Source organism: Ascaphus truei, chromosome 11, assembly GCF_040206685.1.
Source record: "Ascaphus truei isolate aAscTru1 chromosome 11, aAscTru1.hap1, whole genome shotgun sequence".
NCBI lineage: Eukaryota > Metazoa > Chordata > Amphibia > Anura > Ascaphidae > Ascaphus > Ascaphus truei.
In genome coordinates, this window is record NC_134493.1 from 55,798,285 (window position 1) to 55,819,260 (window position 20,976).

Genomic DNA, 20,976 nt, shown 5'->3' on the forward strand with positions numbered 1-20,976 from the left:
AGAGACAGGGAGAGTGGTGACGTTAGAAAGAGACATCTGGAACAGCTGAGAGACATGCCGGCTCAATGCAAAAATTATATAACATAATAACACAATAATGTTTTTTTCTTCTTTAGTGCAGACGGTGTTTAGAATTTTTGCATGCACGAATTCCCTGCCCCGTGCAGCTTATAACCTATATTTTGGTGCCTGAGGCACAGTGAGATAAAGTGAATAACCCAAGGAGCTGACACCGGGATTTGAACCAGGTCTGCTATCAGACTCTCCAACTTTCGGCACATACAAATAGGTACACTTCATTTGCTACGTCACGGTGGGATAGCGGACCTTCCAAATCCGACCACCGCTCCGGACGAGGCACCATACCGCGTGTTATTTATATATATCCATCAGACCATATTACCAATACACTAGGTGTGTTTATGGATTTATTTGTACGTGCTTATAGCCCTAGGATCAACAAAGGACCAAGACGACGACCGAAAGTAAGATGGAGTCAGGAAATCTTTTGGAGCAACGTGGAGAAGAGAGGCTGCAACCACAGTACCTGAGAGATCATTGGGGAGGCCTTTATCCAACAGTGGACAGACAAGGACTGATGATTGATGATGATGATGACATATACACAATACAAGTGGTGTTGCCAACATTTATTACAAAAAATGTGCTAATCAACTGGCCCTTCAACTTTCTAAGCTATATAATTCATTCGTGGAAGGAGAACCCATACCCCAAACTATGATCCATTCTGATCAAGTGGGATTCATCCCAGGCCGCTGATAATACTAGAAGAGAAATTGACATCATTGCAGTGGCCAAACAAACACAGCTGAAATCTCTATTATTGTCCCTTAACCCTGAAAAAGAGTTTGTCAGAGTGGACTGTGGCTATATGACAGAAACACTCAGAAAATTTGGCATAAGTGGTGCTTTCTCCGGGCAATCCTAGCCCTATATACCTGCCCATCAGCAAGAGTACTATGCTTGGTCTCAGTGTCTGAACTCTTCCCATTTAAGAGCAGAACTAGACAGGGATGCCCCCTGTCCCCTCTCCTATTTGCCCTCTCTCTGTAACCTCTGGTCTCTTACATCCAAGACAACCCCAACATGGGGGGTATACAAGTGGGGACCCACATATTCAAAATCTCACTGTACGCAGATGACATTTTACTCTCCTTAACCAGACACCTCACCTCCCTACCTAACCTGTTCAATGAGCTATCCATTTTTAGTAAACTATCTGGTTTCAAAATAATCAGTGGCAAATCAGAAGCCTTGAACAGAAATTTATCTTATACAGACACCAAATTGATATCTTTAATTTTGGGTTCAAGTGGGACAAACAAATAATAAAATACCTTGGGATCTTTTTAACTAACAAATATGAAGATCTATATAAATATAACTACGCCCTCCCCCCTCCCCCTTACTGCAGAAAATTAAGGGCAACCTGTCCCAATGGGCTGCAGACAATATATCTTGGATAGGACGAATTCACTTGGTGAAAATGAATCTCCTACCAAGGATACTAAATCTGTTTCAAACCTTCCCAATCTCAGTTCTACGCGGAACAATTGAAGATCTGTAATCCCATATTACTACATTTATTTGGAGGGGGGGGGGGGGGGGGAAACCCTAGAGTTAGTAGAACTATTCTAAGTATTCAGTATGCCGAAGGAGACTGGTGGTCTTCCATGTATATACTCATACTATAGAGCAGCACAGCTAGGACAGTTGGTGGTGTGGAACACTGACTCCAAATTTAGGAGATGGGTGGAATTGGAGGCGATTCTCTTACATCCAAATGAAATTAATTTGGTGCTCTGGTATCCCCAAAGTAGTAAGAGAAAAATGTAAGACCCCCATTCCACCAATACAACACTCCCTCAAAATATGGGACCAGGTCAGAGAAGAGTCCCAGCCACCCACTGTTCCACAATCCGGAGTTCCTGCTGGGCCATAAGGTGCACACTTTCTAGGAATGGGTATCTAGAGGTCTGGTTAGGTTGAGAGATTTAATAACAAGCAATGGGCCTAAATCGTTTGAGTCTCTATCTGCTGAGCATGACCTGGGCAGTGGACAAATCTTTTGCTACTTTCAGTTGAAAGGTTTTGCGCGCCCTCCCGCCAGTCCTAGCCTTACAATGTTTGAGGAGTTTTGTCTCAACTCCTCTAACCAGTCAAAGACAACGTCCCTGTTTTACTCATCTATTTTTCTCACTGCACACAGGAGACTAGCAAGTTTATACACGAGTGGGAATCGGACCTTGATGGGGTGTTGGACCCAGAGGAATGTGAGGACATCTTCGAGGCCGCTTCAAAAATTTCTATCTGTACAACAATCAAAGAAAATGCTTATAAGGTCTTATACGATGGTACTTAACCCGAGGAGGCTCTCGAGGATGTTCACCGGGACCTCCCCCATCTGCCCTAGGGCATGTGGGCATCGGGTGGATTTCCTACATATGTGGTGGTCGTGCCCTAAGGTAGTCCTACTCTGGGCAAAGTGCACAGGTTGGTTCAACAAGTAGTAGGTTTCACGTGGAGATTAAACCCCTGGTCGGGTCTACTAAACAAGCCCTCTCCGGACCTTGATCGACACATAAATAAACTAATCTTGAACATAGAGACGGCGACTAGATGCACGATAGCCCTACAATGGAAGAAACCAGACATCCCTGCAAAGATCCAGTCCCAAGAGCAACTATACAGAGCAAACGCAAGAGCAAGGGAGGCCAACTCCAGTCCTCAAGGGCCACCAACAGGTCAGGTTTTAAGGATATCCCTGTTTCAGCACAGTGGCCCGTTGAGGACTGGAGTTGGCCGCTCCTGGCCTTGAATATCCACATGCGGGCGGACGAGAGGGACAGTGAGAAAGAGAAAACGGGACAGTGAGAAGTGGTAGATCCCTGTCAGAGCGAGAGGGGACAGTCACAGGAAGACTAGGGACAAAGGGAGATGCAGGGCTGGAATAGGAGGGTCTGGGTTAACCCCTTCAGTGCCAGAGACTCTAACGCATCACCTGCCACTCTGGCACTAAATAGAGTTGACACGTCTCAAGGCGAGCCGGTGTTTAGCAAAGTTATTTGGGGGGAATTGTTAATGTCATGCAAGTAACCCTCCCCCCTCTGCACACCAATAAGTGTGTGATTACGGGCGTGCGAGTTATGAAGGTTTATAAAACAGATCTATCCCCCTAAGACGAGATCGGAGTAATGTAGAGAAGTTGGAATCACTGAGCTATTTAACGAGACCCTTTCCCGTGAGTTTATTCTCTCTGTGCTCACACATCACAGAAATACTGTAGGACAGACAGGGTTGTCTTCTGCGTGTGAGTTTGTGGGGTATTTGTGAATGAGGATTTCCTTCAATGGGTTTGAAGTTCTTGTCAAAATAACTTAAAAACAGAAGTGAGAGAGGCAGCAAGAGAGAGCAATAGGAGGGAGGGGACAGGGGACATAGACAGACAGAGGGAGAGAAACAGAGGAGATAGCAGAGAAAGACAACGTGGGCAGGGATGGAGAGAGTGAGAGACAGAGAGGGCAGGGATGGGGAGAGTGAGAGACAGAGAGGGCAGGGATGGAGAGAGTGAGAGACAGAGAGGGCAGGGATGGAGAGAGTGAGGGACAGCGAGGGCAGGGATGGGGAGAGTGAGAGACAGAGAGGTGCAGGAATGGACAGAGAGACAGAGAGGGCAGGGATGGACAGAGAGACAGAGAGGGCAGGGATGGAGAAAGTGAGAGACAGAGAGGGCAGGGATGGAGAGAGAGAGCAAGGGCAGAGATCGAGAGAGTGAAAAAGAGACAGCAAGGGCAGGGATTGAGAGAGCGTGCAGGGATAGAGAGAGCGAGGGCAGGGATGGAGAGAGTGATAACAAGCAACAGCAGTGATGGGGAGAAAGAGAGAGCAAGGGCAGGGATGAAGAGAGAGAGAGTGAAGACAGAGATGGAGAGTGAGAGAGTCAGATTGAGACGTAGGTCAGGGATTGAGGGAGTGTGAGGACAGAGATGGAGAGTGAGAGACAGACTAGGGCTGGGATTGAGGGAGTGTGAGGACAGAGATGGAGAATGAGAGACAGACTAGGGCTGGGATTGAGAGCATCTGGAGAGAGACCATGAGGGGTTTCCAGTCTGACTGGTGATTGAGTTACTGGCGTCGGCAGGATACAGGTGGTTAGGGTCTGGATGAGAGTTACAGGACCCTATATGATACATTTTAGTACAACACATTGCACATACAGGAGGGCCCCTTGGCATGCGGTGAGTTCCGTTCTAAGGGCCCGCCACAAAGCGAAAATCGCCGGAAAGCGGAACCAGCCATTTTCGGCGTGTGCACATGCGCAAACCGGCAATCCCCCCCCCCCCTGCGCATGCGTAGCCTCCGTTCGGCGCGTGCAACCTGTGTTCTGCGCATGCGCACACTCGTCAACCGCCCATTCTGCGCATGCGCGACCCCTGTCTTCCCCGTTCTGCGCATGCGCAGACATGGCGGCCCCCTTCTTGGTACTGCCGTATCAGCGGATCGCCGAGAAGCGGGGCCTTCCCGTACGTTTACATTGCTCTTCATACACACACTCGGCACAGGAGGGAACCGACCCCGCTCCTGTATAACCCCTGAGTGATACCCAGGGAGGGGTCACGGAGCGTGAAGTGGTTTCCTCCTAACTCCTCCTGCAGCGGCTGCATCCTGTTTGCTCCGCTGGTTATAGGATGTGTTTATGAGGCTGATTATTAAGGTGTCTGCCTGTATACCAAGGCAATTGTGTATTAACAAATGCCCTTATCCTCGCACTGGAGTGCAGATCAAAGCCACTGAATAGAAGCTGGTCTTCTCCAGCACAGAGAAGGCAGCTGGGGAGCAGATGGAGTAAGAAGCCGAAGTGTATAATTACTAAGGTACTGTAACAGAAACGTGAGTGTTTCACGTCAGTGTGTGTCAGCTTGTGATGTGGGGAGAATCAACAGGAGGAGTTATAGGGAGCGATTATATGGGGTAATAGGAGGAGTTATAGGGAGGGGTTATATGGGGTAATAGGAGGAGTTATAGGGAGGGGTAATATGGGGTAATAGGAGGAGTTACAGGGAGCGGTTATATGGGGTAATAGGAGGAGTTATAGGGAGGGGTTATATGGGGTAATAGGAGGAGTTATAGGGAGCGGTTATATGGGGTAATAGGAGGAGTTACAGGGAGCGGTTATATGGGGTAATAGGAGGAGTTATAGGGAGCGGTTATATGGAGCAATAGGAGGAGTTATAGGGGGAGGTTATATGGGGTAATAGGAGGAGTTATAGGGAGAGGTTATATGGCTTCATCCCCAGTGGCTGTGCGCGCTACGGTGTGCGTGTCGCACACAAGGTGCAGCCCTCTGTGGGGCAGGCCTCAGTCGGCGTGTGTGTGTGCACAAGGCGCAATGCGCGACCGCCTTTGCCAAAGGACAAGATTTTTGTCTTTTGGCGCGGCGGCCAAGCATTGGCGGTGGTTCAGCCAATGAGAGTGAAGCAGCCGCGTGACGTCATTGCGCACACAATCCCTGCAAGCGCTAACCCCAGAACCCAACACATCATATATATGTAAGGGGGTCAAAAGGAGCGCTACTGAGCGCTGCCAAATGTATACAACAAAAGACAGGGCAGCCCAATGCTACATCCAATGTGACAAAATACACAGCTAAATACTTCAATACTAGTGATCTCATGAGTAAGGGTCATTTAGTTAAACCCTTTGGCCAAAGCGTTATAAGCTGCAGCCACGTCACGGCCTGACCAGTATGCAGCCACGTCACGGCCTGACCAGTATGCAGCCACGTCACGGCATGACCAGTATGCAGCCACGTCATGGCCTGACCAGTATGCAGCCTCGTCACGGCATGACCAGTATGCAGCCACGTCACGGCCTGACCAGTATGCAGCCACGTCACGGCATGACCAGTATGCAGCCTCGTCACGGACTGACCAGTATGCAGCCACGTCACGGCCTGACCAGTATGCAGCCACGTCACGGCATGACCAGTATGCAGCCTCGTCACGGACTGACCAGTATGCAGCCACGTCACGGCATGACCAGTATGCAGCCACGTCACGGCATGACCAGTATGCAGCCACGTCACGACATGACCAGTATGCAGCCACGTCACGGCCTGACCAGTATGCAGCCACGTCACGGCATGACCAGTATGCAGCCTCGTCACGGACTGACCAGTATGCAGCCACGTCACGGACTGACCAGTATGCAGCCACGTCACGGCATGACCAGTATGCAGCCACGTCACGGCATGACCAGTATGCAGCCACGTCACGGCATGACCAGTATGCAGCCACGTCACGACATGACCAGTATGCAGCCACGTTACGGCATGACCAGTATGCAGCCACGTCACGGCCTGACCAGTATGCAGCCACGTCACGGCATGACCAGTATGCAGCCTCGTCACGGACTGACCAGTATGCAGCCTCGTCACGGACTGACCAGTATGCAGCCACGTCACGGACTGACCAGTATGCAGCCACGTCACGGCATGACCAGTATGCAGCCACGTCACGGCATGACCAGTATGCAGCCACGTCACGGCATGACCAGTATGCAGCCACGTCACGGCATGACCAGTATGCAGCCACGTCACGGTATGACCAGTATGCAGCCACGTCACGGTATGACCAGTTTGCAGCCACGTCACGGTATGACCAGTATGCAGCCACGTCACGGTATGACCAGTATGCAGCCACGTCACGGCCTGACCAGTATGCAGCCACGTCACGGTATGACCAGTATGCAGCCAAGGCACGGCATGACCAGTATGCAGCCACGGCACGGCATGACCAGTATGCAGCCACGGCACGGCATGACCAGTATGCAGCCACGTCACAGCATGACCAGTATGCAGCCACGTCACAGCATGACCAGTATGCAGCCACGTCACAGCATGACCAGTATGCAGCCACGTCACGGCATGACCAGTATGCAGCCACGTCACGGCCTGACCAGTATGCAGCCACGTCACGGCCTGACCAGTATGCAGCCACGTCACGGCCTGACCAGTATGCAGCCACGTCACGGCCTGACCAGTATGCAGCCACGTCACGGCATGACCAGTATGCAGCCACGTCACGGCATGACCAGTATGCAGCTATGTCACGGCCTGACCAGTATGCAGCCACGGCACGGACTGACCAGTATGCAGCTATGTCACGGCCTGACCAGTATGCAGCCTCGTCACGGACTGACCAGTATGCAGCCACGTCACGGACTGACCAGTATGCAGCCACGTCACGGCATGACCAGTATGCAGCCACGTCACGGCATGACCAGTATGCAGCCACGTCACGGTATGACCAGTATGCAGCCACGTCACGGTATGACCAGTATGCAGCCACGTCACGGCATGACCAGTATGCAGCCACGTCACGGCATGACCAGTATGCAGCCACGTCACGGCCTGACCAGTATGCAGCCACGTCACGGCCTGACCAGTATGCAGCCACGTCACGGCATGACCAGTATGCAGCCACGTCACGGCATGACCAGTATGCAGCCACGTCACGGCCTGACCAGTATGCAGCCACGTCACGGCCTGACCAGTATGCAGCCACGTCACGGCATGACCAGTATGCAGCCACGTCACGGCATGACCAGTATGCAGCCACGTCACGGCATGACCAGTATGCAGCCACGTCACGGCCTGACCAGTATGCAGCCACGTCACGGCCTGACCAGTATGCAGCCACGTCACGGCCTGACCAGTATGCAGCCACGTCACGGCCTGACCAGTATGCAGCCACGTCACGGCATGACCAGTATGCAGCCACGTCACGGCATGACCAGTATGCAGCCACGTCACGGCCTGACCAGTATGCAGCCACGTCACGGCCTGACCAGTATGCAGCCACGTCACGGCATGACCAGTATGCAGCCACGTCACGGCATGACCAGTATGCAGCCACGTCACGGCATGACCAGTATGCAGCCACGTCACGGCATGACCAGTATGCAGCCACGTCACGGCATGACCAGTATGCAGCCACGTCACGGCCTGACCAGTATGCAGGTCCTAACACTGCCTGTGAAGGATCATAAGGTACAAGAGTGCCCATTGCTACATACTTCATACATACGGTTATACTATAAATCTTACTGTAGTCTGTCTCCCGTTGTCTGACCTAATGCCCGGTGTGGCACATCACATAGAGCAGGCGTGCGCAAACTGGGGGGGCCTGAGATTTCTTTGGGGGGGGGGGCACGGCGGTTACAGAGGCCCCGCGCTCTTCCCCAAGGCATTTAGGGACCGCGCGAGGCCTCTTGCACTCAACTTACCGAGATTCCGCCGCAGGACGCGTCGCCATGGCAACGCCGTATCAAATTACGCCGCCAGCCATGTGATGTGACGTCACATGACCCGCGGCCTTTTGACGCCGCACTAAGGTAAGGGGTGGGGAGCGAGCAGCCAGGAGGGCGCAGCAACAAAGGTTTGCGCACCCTCTGACATAGAGACGGACCCTGGCCCCCACCTCAGCATCAGGTGTTAGTCCGAGGCAAATAAGGGGGGACATATTCCAGACCCCTGCAGTTTACCACACACTAAAAAAAACATGTAGCGTCCCTGCTAAAAACGTATACGTAGTTGGAGGACGTATCTATTTATACATCATTAGTATGAGAGATATATATATATATATATATATATATATATATATATATATATATATATATATATATATATATATATATTATATATTTATTTTTTATTTATATATATATATATATATATATATATATATATATATATATATATATATATATATATATATATATATAATTATATATTCAATAATAGTTACAAGATCGTTGGGCAGTGGAAGGGTTAATTGCTTGTGCTAGTTTGCTATGACAATGGATCACGAAGCTCAGAGTAGATTCTGATAACTTGTCACAAGATGCTTGTAGCCACACACGTGACACAGGCGAGCAGCTGTTGCAAGGGCAGCGCGAGTGAGCCGAGTGCTGGCGGAAACTGCCGAACGGCCGGTGCGAGGGATCAGAGACGGAACAAGCCGAGCGTCGGCGGAGATTGCCGAGTGGTGGCGGAAATTGCCGAACGGATGCGGAAACGTGTCCCCATTGCGGATGCAGATTTATTTTTTTGCTGGGATTGAAAGAGAGAGAAAAGTTTGGGAAGAGATCGGAAAAGAGAGAGAGAGAAATAAAGAGAAAGAAGAGGGTACAACAGGCAAGGGAGAAAAGAAAAGGAACAGAGGGGGAATAAAGCAAAGGCACAGGATACTCCCAGGTTCATATTACTACTTTAACTGACACATTTCCCATTACTTTCATGCACTTTTATTTATTTAATTTTGTATGCTTTAGTGCAATTTTATTATTGTGTTTATTTTTAGCTGTTATTTAATGCAATATGTCTATTGTTCATATAAATGTGTGTTTGGTTTAAATGTTTGGAGCTGCTGTTTAATGCAAGTTATTATTCATTTAAATGCTCTTATACTGTTTATTTAATGCAATTTATTATTCATTTAATTGCTCTTATACTATTATTTAATGCGATTTCGGTGCAGCGTTTCCGTTTGAACGTATCTCGCTGCACATGCGGGTTATATTTGCATTATTCGTGTTAAACTTGGGGCGGGGGTGGTGTATGCTTTTGTTTATTTTTAATTTGTAATGTGTTCAGTTATATTTCAGTTATATTTAAATACTTTTATCTTCACGCAGATATTCTTCTTTGTTTTTTTATTTCGCTTATTGAAGCTGATCATATTAAAGCCACGGGGGGGGGGGGGGAGGGGGGCCGGAGTGGGGCCGGCCAATCGGCCAACTCAAGTCCTCAAGGGCCACCAACAGGTTGGGTATTAGGGATACCTTCAGCACAGGTGGCTCAGTCTTTGACGGCTGCTTCTACGCTGAAGCAGGGGTATCCTGAAAACCAGAGTTGTTGGGGGCCCCTGAGGACTGGGGTTGGCCACCCCTGGCCTTTGTACCAAGATCATATTTGAATTTTAGTGCTCCAAACTAGTACAAACCTCCGTAAAACGAGTGCCCGGCATACAAAGCTCTTTATGACTTCGTATGACGCATAATTGGGGTTTTTAAAATGACGTCTCGCACAATGCGGCATGTTGATGCAGTTAAAACCGGATGCTGTGTATTCTGTGTTTAAAGCTAGCGTTGCTATTAGTAAATAGAAACGAGCAGTGTGATTTATTTATAATGATGATGCTGGGAAAATAACGCACTTCGGTAACCTACGTAATGAAACATCAAGGCCATTTTCGTTTCATTCATAGCAACTTAATTCTGCGCTAACAATATAATAGACCTTTTCGGGTTATTTTGACGCATGTCAAATATTTAAATGTAAAAAAATATATATATATTTTTTATTTCAGGCGCAAATTGAGATTAAAAGGCTGGTACGCCCGCAAGTGCAATTACATTGGAGATTTCCGTGTGTCCGTTTGACGCTTAGTACGTAGGCCTCGTTGAACGTTGCTTTTTTACGCAGAATCCCAGCGAGACATCACCTATTTATATGAATCATTTTCCGGTGGCCAATTTGTGGCTTTTTTTTTTCTTCTGATTCCTGATATTTTGTGGTATTGTGGGTTCCTTCTCGTGGTTCTAATTCCATGTTCTGTGAGTCTGCTTCTCTGCGCTGGAGAAGGTTATAGTGCCATTAAGCCCTCTCTAGGATAAGCGGTAGGTGGTATAGGGCAAGGGGGTTTAGGGATGTTCTCTACCAAATTCCCCATTGGAGCCAATAGGGAATTTCAGGCCCATAAAGGCCCGTTCTGCTTATACAAAATAAGCCCCGTAGGGCCTCATGCAGAGAGCAGCGCTATTTAAAATTGGAGAGGGGAAAAAAAAGTAGCTTTAATGGAGAGTTTTTTTCTCGATATGCAGAAAGGTCCGAAAACTGCATTTAGAATCCTGTCTGCATATGGAGAGTTTCAACCGGCGATATGAGCGCTGTTGAAACTTGTTGAAAAAAAAACGCGTTTTTTTTTTTTCTCCCCCACCGGCCGCCGAACTCCAGCTTCTTGCCAAATTTTTTTTGAGAAGCAAAATGTTAAAAATCGCGCCAAAAACAGCCGCTAGATGGCGATCGCGCCTCTCTGAATACGGCAGTATTCATCACTGGAGAGATTTAGGTTCTCTCCAGCCGCGCGGCGAAATTTCAAAAAAAAAAAAAAAAAAAATGGCGCTTTTTTTAAAACTCTCCAGTTCCTGCCTTTCTACAGGCATTTCTCTCCAAATACTGCCGCTATTCCCCTTACCGCTGCTCTCTGCATAGGCCCCTTAGTCTTAATGTGACGTTGGGTTAATGCTAACTGGGCCATAAAACGTACGTGAAGCATTGAGAAGGCTGCAGCCCCAGTCTCACCTGCAGCACGCACGCCTGGCGACACGTGCACAGTTTAAAGCCGCGATCGGCGTCTGTAGGGGAGCGTGGGGGGGGGCGCGGCCATGACGGGGCTTATCTGCCCTTCCATTGGTGTGCGCCGACCACGTGATCGCGGCACGGGAAGACAACATTCTTGGTTTCCCTGCCAGCGGTACGTCAATGGGGACCTGACCTAATTCATTGGGGTTATTGCCCCACTAACAAGTCAGCATGGCTTGTAGGGGTTGTTAAAGTAGTGTAAATATTTGGACCTGGGCACTAAGTGCCATTAAACAGGGCCCCACTGGTCCGAGGACATTCTGTCGCTGTTATTCTGTGTGGCCTCTATCTTTATCTGGAGGGGTTACATTGTTTTCCTTTTCTGTAGGGGAGCCAGGAGCAGCTGCTGCTTCCCCTGATTTCTTCATGTCTCTGCCCCACGATGTGCCTCCCGCTTACTGCCCAGAGGAGCCTTTGGATGACCCGGACCTCTCGGCCGATTCATTTTCCTGCGCCTATGACTGCGTCTCCATCTCCTCCTTTCCCGGAGAGCGACTGATGTCGGATCAGGATGACACGGCATCCTTGGTTTCCACGGCAACACTGGTACCCGAGTGCATCTACATCCCCCCAGCTGGGTACCAGCTTCTGTCTGACAAGGAGGTAACTGGGGCGCTGTTCACATGACTAACGCAGCAGTGAAGGGGCTTAGATTGTAAGCTCTGCATGTTATTCGATGTCCTATCGCTCTGCATGTTGTTATATCGCACGCGTGGTATTATATTACTCTGCATGATATATCGCACCGCGTGGTATTATATTACTCTGCATGTTGTTATATCGCACCGCGTGGTATTGTATTACTCTGCATGTTATATTGCATCGCGTGGTATTATATTATATGGGTGCACCCTAATATTTCCTTGTAATGGTGTAAAATGTAGTGGTGTTTCTGTCTTCTCGCCCCGCTCGCCCCATCGTAGCTTTCGCAGCAGAAGATAGCTCTGCAGAGCAGCAGTGAGCAGCTGGACAGAGTGACGGAGCAGAAGGCGGCTCTGCAGGAGGCGCTGAGAGGCAGCTCCGAGGACTGTGCCAACCAGGTGAGCCAGATGTGTCCGATGCGCTCAGCATGGGACATATGTTTGTGTGCTGTCTGTCTCTCTATCTCTCTCATATTTGTATCTATCCACACACACAAAAGTACATGTGTGTGTGTGTGTGTGTGTGTGTATGTACACACACACACACATATATATATTCCCTTTAAATTAGTGCTGTCTCTTTGTCCCTACAGATTTTGCTGTTGCTGGATCAGATCAAGAACTCGGAGCAACTTCTACAGAACCTGCAGAGAACCATGTGTGACACTCAGCAGAAGACAACACGGCAAATGGTGAGGCAGTGCCAGCACCTCATAGTAACACCCACTACATCACGGCGACACCCACTACGTCCGGGTGACAGCTGGCACATCACGGTGACGCCAGTCACCTCACTGTAATACCCAGAGCATCACGGTGGCACCCGGCACCTCACATCGAACCCCGGATAGGCCTGCATGTGACATGGTGGGACAAATGTAGCACATTGCAGCCCTGGGACACACAGCTGGTAGGACGGCACGGTACCAAACACCGCACCGTGACCAGTCTGTGGGAGACACCAGTCACACAGGTCCCATGGCGTATTTGTAAATTCTGATGCCCTTTTCTTCTCCCTCTTCCTGTCTTTCACTCCCCTCTCCTCTCTTTCTTCTCTTCCTCGTCTTTCTATCCCCTCCTCCTTTCTCTCCTCTTTCTCTTCCTCGTCTTTCTTTCCCCTCCTCACTTCACTCCCCTCTCCCCCTCTGATTCCTTCCTCCTTCTCTCTCTCTTCTCTTTCTTTCCCCTCCTCACTTCACTCCCCTCTCCCCCTCTCATTCCTTCCTCCTTCTCTCTCTCTTCTCTTTCTTTTCCCTTCACTCTCTTCTCTTCCTCGTCTTTCTTTCCCCTCCTCCCTTCTCTCCCCTCTCTTGCGCAGTCGGCTCTGACGGCCTCTTTCAGTCGCTTGTGCGAAGAGGTGAAATACCTGAATGACGAGAACGAAAAGCTGAGGTCGCTGAGCTGTGACGCCGCCCCCGGGGAGCAGAGGCCGGCCGCGGATCCCACCTCCCCGCGGGTACGCAGAACTCCCAGCATGCACTGCGGGGCACTGTAGGAGCTTCCGTCTGTTTAGCGAATGGTTGCTTGTCTCCCCGCCGCAGAGAGAAGCACAGCACAGGCAGGAGAGGTTGTGTATAGAGATTGTGGCGCTGCAGGAGGAGCTGAACACAGAGCTGGGAGCCAAGCGAGACCTGGAGGAGCAACTCAGGAGAGAGAGGGAAGCGCACACGGAAGAGATGGGTGAGCCGTGCGCGCGCACCCCCCCCACCCACACCCCCCCAAATATTTATCAAGTGCTTTTGGTGCCCCCTCAGAACTGCCTCTTTTTTTAGTTAAAGCTTGCGTGGCCTCTTGTCGGCTCACAACAGTAACTTGCTGTTCTCTCTCTCTCTCTCTCTTCCTTCCTCACCACATCTTGTCATCCTGGGATCCCAGAGATCATGGAAGGTAAGTGATCCCTGCTTGTACAATAGGACATCTCTAATACGATGTGCCTCTGGTTTGTTACTCTGCCGTGTGTGTGTGTGTGTGTGTGTACAATATTGTAGCCTGATCCCACTCTTGACACCACCTGTGTACTCCATAAGCGGTGACGGCTTCTCTGCAGCACTGTCGCTCCCGCTGTGTCTCCCACTCTGCCTGTGAATATTTTCTGTATGGGTTACCTGTGTGGGTTACCTGTGTGGGTTACCTGTGTGGGTTACCTGTGTGGGTTACCTGTGGGGGTTACCTGTGGGGGTTACCTGTGTGATGTCGCCCTGATTTGCTCGTGTATTTTGTCTCCCTGCAGCGACTCTCTCTAGCGTGAGAACGGAGATGGAGAGGACCCAGCAGGACAGGAGGCAGGTGAGGGCGCGTGTACTGGAGTCTCAGCAGAATGAAATGGTTTGGATAAACAGGGTGAACCTCTTGTCTTTATAAATTTTGCTCTCGTCTCTTTTCGTCTCCCTTTCACTACCACAAAAGACAAAAATACCCAATGCTGACTCCAATGTGACACAATGCATAGTTACACACTTCAATGTTAGTATTCTCGTGAGTAAGGGGCATTTAGTTAAACCCTTTGGCCAAGATATCCCAGGACTAGAGAGAACCACAATCTGGCAATGATGGAGATAAATGCGTTCTCGTTTGAAATATGGGTAAGAATATGGATAAGAATGAGCTATAGGTCACTTTTTTAATAAGACTAGACAGGCCTTCGAGGATGAAATAAGAAATATAAGAAATAGAAAAATAATAAGGATGTTAGTGATTCACACGAGAATTGGAGAGAGCTCCTGTAGGAGTAATATTAAAATAACAGAGGGAGAGATTCCACACCTGTTATTCCCCATCGCATATTTTTTTGTTTTGTTTGTATTTTGTTTTTTGTTTGTTTACAAACAGATAACATGTTACAATTTTGATGAGTGTTTTTTGTTCCACGTTTGCAATTTCTGAATACGCGATGTTTTGTTTGATATGAAAAAATTCAATAAAAAATTTGAAGTTGGAAAAAAAACAAAAAAAACCCTTTGGCCAAAGCGTTATAAGCCTGCAGCCACGCCACGGCCTGACCAGTATGCAGCCACGTCACGGCATGACCAGTATGCAGCCACGTCACGGCATGACCAGTATGCAGCCACGCCACGGCCTGACCAGTATGCAGCCACGTCACGGCCTGACCAGTATGCAGCCACGTCACGGCATGACCAGTATGCAGCCACGTCACGGCATGACCAGTATGCAGCCACGTCACGGCATGACCAATATACAGCCACGTCACGGCATGACCAGTATGCAGCCACGTCACGGCCTGACCAGTATGCAGCCACGTCATGGCATGACCAGTATGCAGCCACGTCACGGCCTGACCAGTATGCAGCCACGTCACGGCCTGACCAGTATGCAGCCACGTCACGGCATGACCAGTATGCAGCTACGGCATGGCCTGACCAGTATGCCGGCACGGCACGGCCTGACCAGTATGCAGCCACGTCACGGCCTGACCAGTATGCAGCCACGTCACGGCATGACCAGTATGCAGCCACGTCACGGCATGACTAGTATGCAGCCACGTCACGTCATGGCCTGACCAGTATGCAGCCACGTCACGGCATGACTAGTATGCAGCCACGTCACGTCATGGCCTGACCAGTATGCTGCCACGGCACGGCCTGACCAGTATGCAGCCACGTCACGGCCTGACCAGTATGCAGCCACGTCACGGCATGACCAGTATGCAGCCACGGCATGACCAGTATGCAGCCACGTCACGGCATGACCAGTATGCAGCCACGGCACGGCATGACCAGTATGCAGCCACGGCACGGCATGACTAGTATGCAGCCACGGCACGGCCTGACCAGTATGCAGCCACGGCATGACCAGTATGCAGCCACGGCACGGCATGACCAGTATGCAGCCACGGCACGGCATGACCAGTATGCAGCCTCGTCACGGCATGACCAGTATGCAGCCACGTCACGGCCTGACCAGTATGCAGCCACGTCACGGCATGACCAGTATGCAGCCACGTCACGGCATGACCAGTATGCAGCCACGTCACGGCATGACCAGTATGCAGCCACGTCACGGCATGACCAGTATGCAGGCACGTCACGGCATGACCAGTATGCAGCCACGGCACGGCATGACCAGTATGCAGCCACGGCACGGCATGACCAGTATGCAGCCACGTCACGGCATTACCAGTATGCAGCCACGTCACGGCATGACTTGTATGCAGCCTCGTCACGGCATGACCAGTATGCAGCCACGGCACGGCATGACCAGTATGCAGCCACGGCACGGCATGGCCTGACCAGTATGCTGCCACGGCACGGCCTGACCAGTATGCAGCCACGTCACGGCCTGACCAGTATGCAGCCACGTCACGGCATGACCAGTATGCAGCCACGGCATGACCAGTATGCAGCCACGTCACGGCATGACCAGTATGCAGCCACGGCACGGCATGACCAGTATGCAGCCACGGCACGGCATGACTAGTATGCAGCCACGGCACGGCCTGACCAGTATGCAGCCACGGCATGACCAGTATGCAGCCACGGCACGGCATAACCAATATGCAGCCACGGCACGGCATGACCAGTATGCAGCCTCGTCACGGCATGACCAGTATGCAGCCACGTCACGGCCTGACCAGTATGCAGCCACGTCACGGCATGACCAGTATGCAGCCACGTCACGGCATGACCAGTATGCAGCCACGGCACGGCATGACCAGTATGCAGGCACGTCACGGCATGACCAGTATGCAGCCACGGCACGGCATGACCAGTATGCAGCCACGGCACGGCATGACCAGTATGCAGCCACGTCACGGCATGACCAGTATGCAGCCACGTCACGGCATGACTTGTATGCAGCCTCGTCACGGCATGACCAGTATGCAGCCACGGCACGGCATGACCAGTATGCAGCCACGTCACGGCATGACCAGTATGCAGCCACGTCACGGCATGACCAGTATGCAGCCACGTCACGGCATGACCAGTATGCAGCCACGTCACGGCATGACCAGTACAGGTCCTAACACTGCCTGTGATTATTCTAATTTCCCTCTCTCCAACACCCCCTCACCCTCTCCCCCATTTTTCTGTTATCTTTTCTCTTCCTCCATTATTTCCCTCTCTCCCTTTGCCATCTCCATTTGTCTGTCTGCTTCTTCCATTCTCTTCTCCCTCCTTTCCCGCTCTCCTTTTTCCCCCTCCCACCCCTTCTCTCCTTTTCTTTACCACGTGTGCTCTCCGCTTTCTCCTTTTCCTCCCTTCTCGCATTCTCTTTTCCTCCTCCACATCTTTTTCTCTCTCCCTCTCCCTCTCCCCCTCTCCCCACAGTCAGAGTTGCAGCTGCAGGAATCGGAGGGTCAAGTTCAGAAGCTCTGGGAGTCTCTCAGCGACCAGGAGAAACTTGTGCAGGAGGAGAGATTGGACAAGGTACTTCATACCCTGGAGTGATTCCACGACCGTGCTATGCTTCCTGTAGTGAATTATCACGACCCTTCATGTTAATCCCATCCCCTCTTCCTAGACTTGGCTCCAAGACGCTCTGAGTGAGGAGAAGAGTAAAGTTGTCAGGCTGCAGACAGAGCTGGGGACCAGCGAGGAGGTGCAGAGGGACTTTGTGCGGCTGTCCCAGGCACTCCAGGTAAAGGGACGCTCGCCTCTAGCACTTTTATTTTCTGTGGAGAACTAAAGTTAAGTGGAGTGGGCCCTCAAAGTTGCAAAGAGAATGAAGTGAGAAGCCTCTCACTTATCCTTGCTGACGATCCCAGCAAGGGAGCGAAACGCGTCGGGTGGACGATATGTATCACTATGTGACTGAAATAAATCTTCTACATTTTCTTTGCAACTTTCAGTGCCCTGCCTTATTCTGCTCAACAATACTACATATGGGGCCCCTCGTAGGAAGCTTCCCTTGAGAGCATCTGGTGTAACATTTAATTTTCTATGTGGTTGCGAGTAACATGAGCGCACACTCGCAAACGTATTCTTGATGACCGAAAAGCGAGAGTCTGGCACTTTTAGGGATGCAGAGCCTTGTCGCCTGTATTGCTGTAGAGCTAAAGAATATACAGCCTGCCGCCTAGGGATGGATGTCTTAACGATACAGAATCTGTCACCTCTCGGGCTGGACAGAATAGGGATACAGAACCTGTCACCTCTCGGGCTGGACAGAATAGGGATACAGAACCTGTCACCTCTCGGGCTGGACAGAATAGGGATACAGAACCTGTCACCTCTCGGGCTGGACAGAATAGGGATACAGAACCTGTCACCTCTCGAGCTGGACAGAATAGGGATACAGAACCTGTCACCTCTCGGGCTGGACAGAATAGGGATACATAGCCTGTCACCACTATGACTAGATGGCTAAGGGGTTCAAAACCTACCTCTGACAGGACAGTTAAAGGATACACAGCTTGTCACCTCTATGGATGGATAGTATAGGGATACAGAGCCTGGCACCTTACACCTGTACATTTGGGGTGGGTTTAAGGATAAAGAACCTGGCACATCTCGGGCTGGGCAGCTGAAGGGTACAGAGCTTAGCACCTCTAACGTTTGGCGGCTTACGTTTTGGATATCTGCCCTATGGCCCACCTACCTATTTTCTTTGGTATTGTAAAATATTATTTCCCCTATTCAGCTCTCCATTTATCTCCTCCGGGGTAGTTTTTGAATTCCATTACTGCTTTTGCCTCTACCACCTATGCTGGTAGGCTGTTCAATGCACCAATGTCCACTGCCTCTGTTACAGGTCAGCCTGGAGAGGATTCGACAAGCTGGATCCCTGAAGCAGGTGCAGGATATTCTGGAGGGGACTCGACTTAAAGATGTCAGCCAGCTGAAGGACACCTAATTGTCAGAGGTCACAGAGGAGACCTCAAGACTACAGAGACACTACTGAGATCCAACCACTATGTATATCATGTATAATGTATATAGCCTACCATATGTATAACTTTTTATTAATATTGAATGATCAAAAACAGAGGTGCTGACAAATATCTCATTGGGTGGAGACTTCAGAGCTGGTGTTTGAAGTGGGATTGAGTGAGGCTGTAACACTGCGGTGCTTAGAGCTTGGTGAGAAGCCAGTGAGGCTGTAACACTGCAGTGCTTGGTGAGAAGCCAGTGAGGCTGTAACACTGCGGTGCTTGGAGCTTGGTGAGAATCCTGTGAGGCTGTAACACTGCAGTGGTTAGAGCTTGGTGAGAAGCCTACGAGGCGGTAACACTGCGGTGGTTAGAGCTTGGTAAGAGCGAGTGAGGCGGTAACACTGCAGTGCTTGGTGAGAAGCCTGTGAGGCGGTAACACTGCGGTGCTTGGTGAGAAGCCTGTGAGGCGGTAACACTGCGGTGCTTGGTGAGAAGCCTGTGAGGCGGTAACACTGCGGTGCTTGGTGAGAAGCCTGTGAGGCGGTAACACTGCGGTGCTTGGTAAGAAGCCAGTGAGGTGGTAACACTGCAGTGGTTAGAGCTTGGTGAGAAGCCTGTGAGGCAGTAACACTGCGGTGCTTTGTGAGAAGCCTGTGAGGCGGTAACACTGCGGTGCTTGGAGCTTGGTGAGAAGCCAGTGAGGCGGTAACACTGCAGTGCTTGGTAAGAAGCCTGTGAGGCGGTAACACTGCGGTGCTTTGTGAGAAGCCTGTGAGGCGGTAAAACTGCGGTGCTTGGAGCTTGGTGAGAAGCCTGTGAGGCGGTAACACTGCGGTGCTTGGAGCTTGGTGAGAAGCCAGTGAGGCTGTAACACTGCGGTGCTTGGAGCTTGGTAAGAAGCCTTTGAGGCGGTAACACTGCAGTGCTTGGTAAGAAGCCTGTGAGGCGGTAGCACTGTGGTGGTTAGAGCTTGGTAAGAAGCCTGTGAGGCGGTAGCACTGCGTGCTTAGAGCTCAGTGAGAAGCCAGTGAGGCGGTAACACTGCGGTGGTTAGAGCTTTGTAAGAAGCCTGTCAGGTGGTAACACTGCGGTGGTTAGAGCTGGTGCGAAGCCTGTGAGGCGGTAACACTGTGGTGCTTGGTGAGAAGCCAGTGAGGCGGTAACACTGCGGTGCTTGGAGCTTGGTGAGAAGCCTGTGAGGCGGTAACACTGCGGTGCTTGGAGCTTGGTAAGAAGCCTGTGAGGCGGTAACACTGCGGTGCTTGGTGAGAAGCCAGTGAGGCGGTAACACTGCGGTGCTTGGAGCTTGGTGAGAAGCCTGTGAGGCGGTAACACTGCGGTGCTTGGAGCTTGGTAAGAAGCCTGTGAGGCGGTAACACTGTGGTGCTTGGAGCTTGGTGAGAAGCCTGTGAGGCGGTAACACTGGAGACCTCGGGTGACCTCTGGAGACCACTGGAGACCTAAAGCTTGGTGTCAGTAGTGCGATTATGAGATACTGTAACGGTGAGGAGTTCTCCCGGGGCCCAGAACTACAGTCTCTACTTAACGTGGTTGTGGAGCATGAAACGGGGGTTCTCGTGTCGAGCACTGGAGATGTAAGGCTCGATTGCTGTGTATCTCACCATTTTTGGGTCCGGCTCAGGAAGGGCCCCCGCTTGCCCATCACAGAAGTTGTTCCCCCCGCATCTCCCACCACATTGGCGTCCCTGGTGAGGAGCAGAGAACTTGGTGTCCACTGAGAGACAAACCCACCAAGCTGTATCTCGGGGAAGCTCCGTGCACATCTTTTACTAACTATTACTTGACTAACTGACTTACATTTGTATTAAATATATCATTTACAAAACCTAATTGTTTTGGGGGGATTTTGTTGCTGTTTTAGACCTTTTCAGTAAGTTTAGCACTGGAGCGGCTTGCAACACATTGTATCTTCATACACTGACACTCGCATGGAAAACACATTTTAAATGAAGCCGAATTGATCGCATGTGTTTTTTTTTCTTTTCTTGCTGCTATGAAAACTAAATGTTATTCTTAAATGTGTATATTGTAAAAAG

General features: G+C 50.5%; 1 protein-coding gene across 1 annotated transcript; it reads left to right on the top strand.

Annotated features, from left to right (window-relative positions):
* Positions 1 to 8,958: 8,958 nt before the first annotated feature.
* Positions 8,959 to 20,770, top strand: RABEP2 (rabaptin, RAB GTPase binding effector protein 2). Its single transcript, XM_075566458.1, has 11 exons — positions 8,959 to 9,280; positions 11,778 to 12,052; positions 12,373 to 12,489; positions 12,684 to 12,782; positions 13,409 to 13,546; positions 13,632 to 13,770; positions 13,966 to 13,977; positions 14,321 to 14,376; positions 17,376 to 17,474; positions 17,569 to 17,685; positions 18,799 to 20,770. The coding sequence occupies exons 1-11, from the start codon at positions 9,118 to 9,120 to the stop codon at positions 18,898 to 18,900; spliced, it is 1,317 nt and encodes a 438-aa protein (XP_075422573.1). The 5' UTR covers positions 8,959 to 9,117; the 3' UTR covers positions 18,901 to 20,770.
* Positions 20,771 to 20,976: the final 206 nt, after the last annotated feature.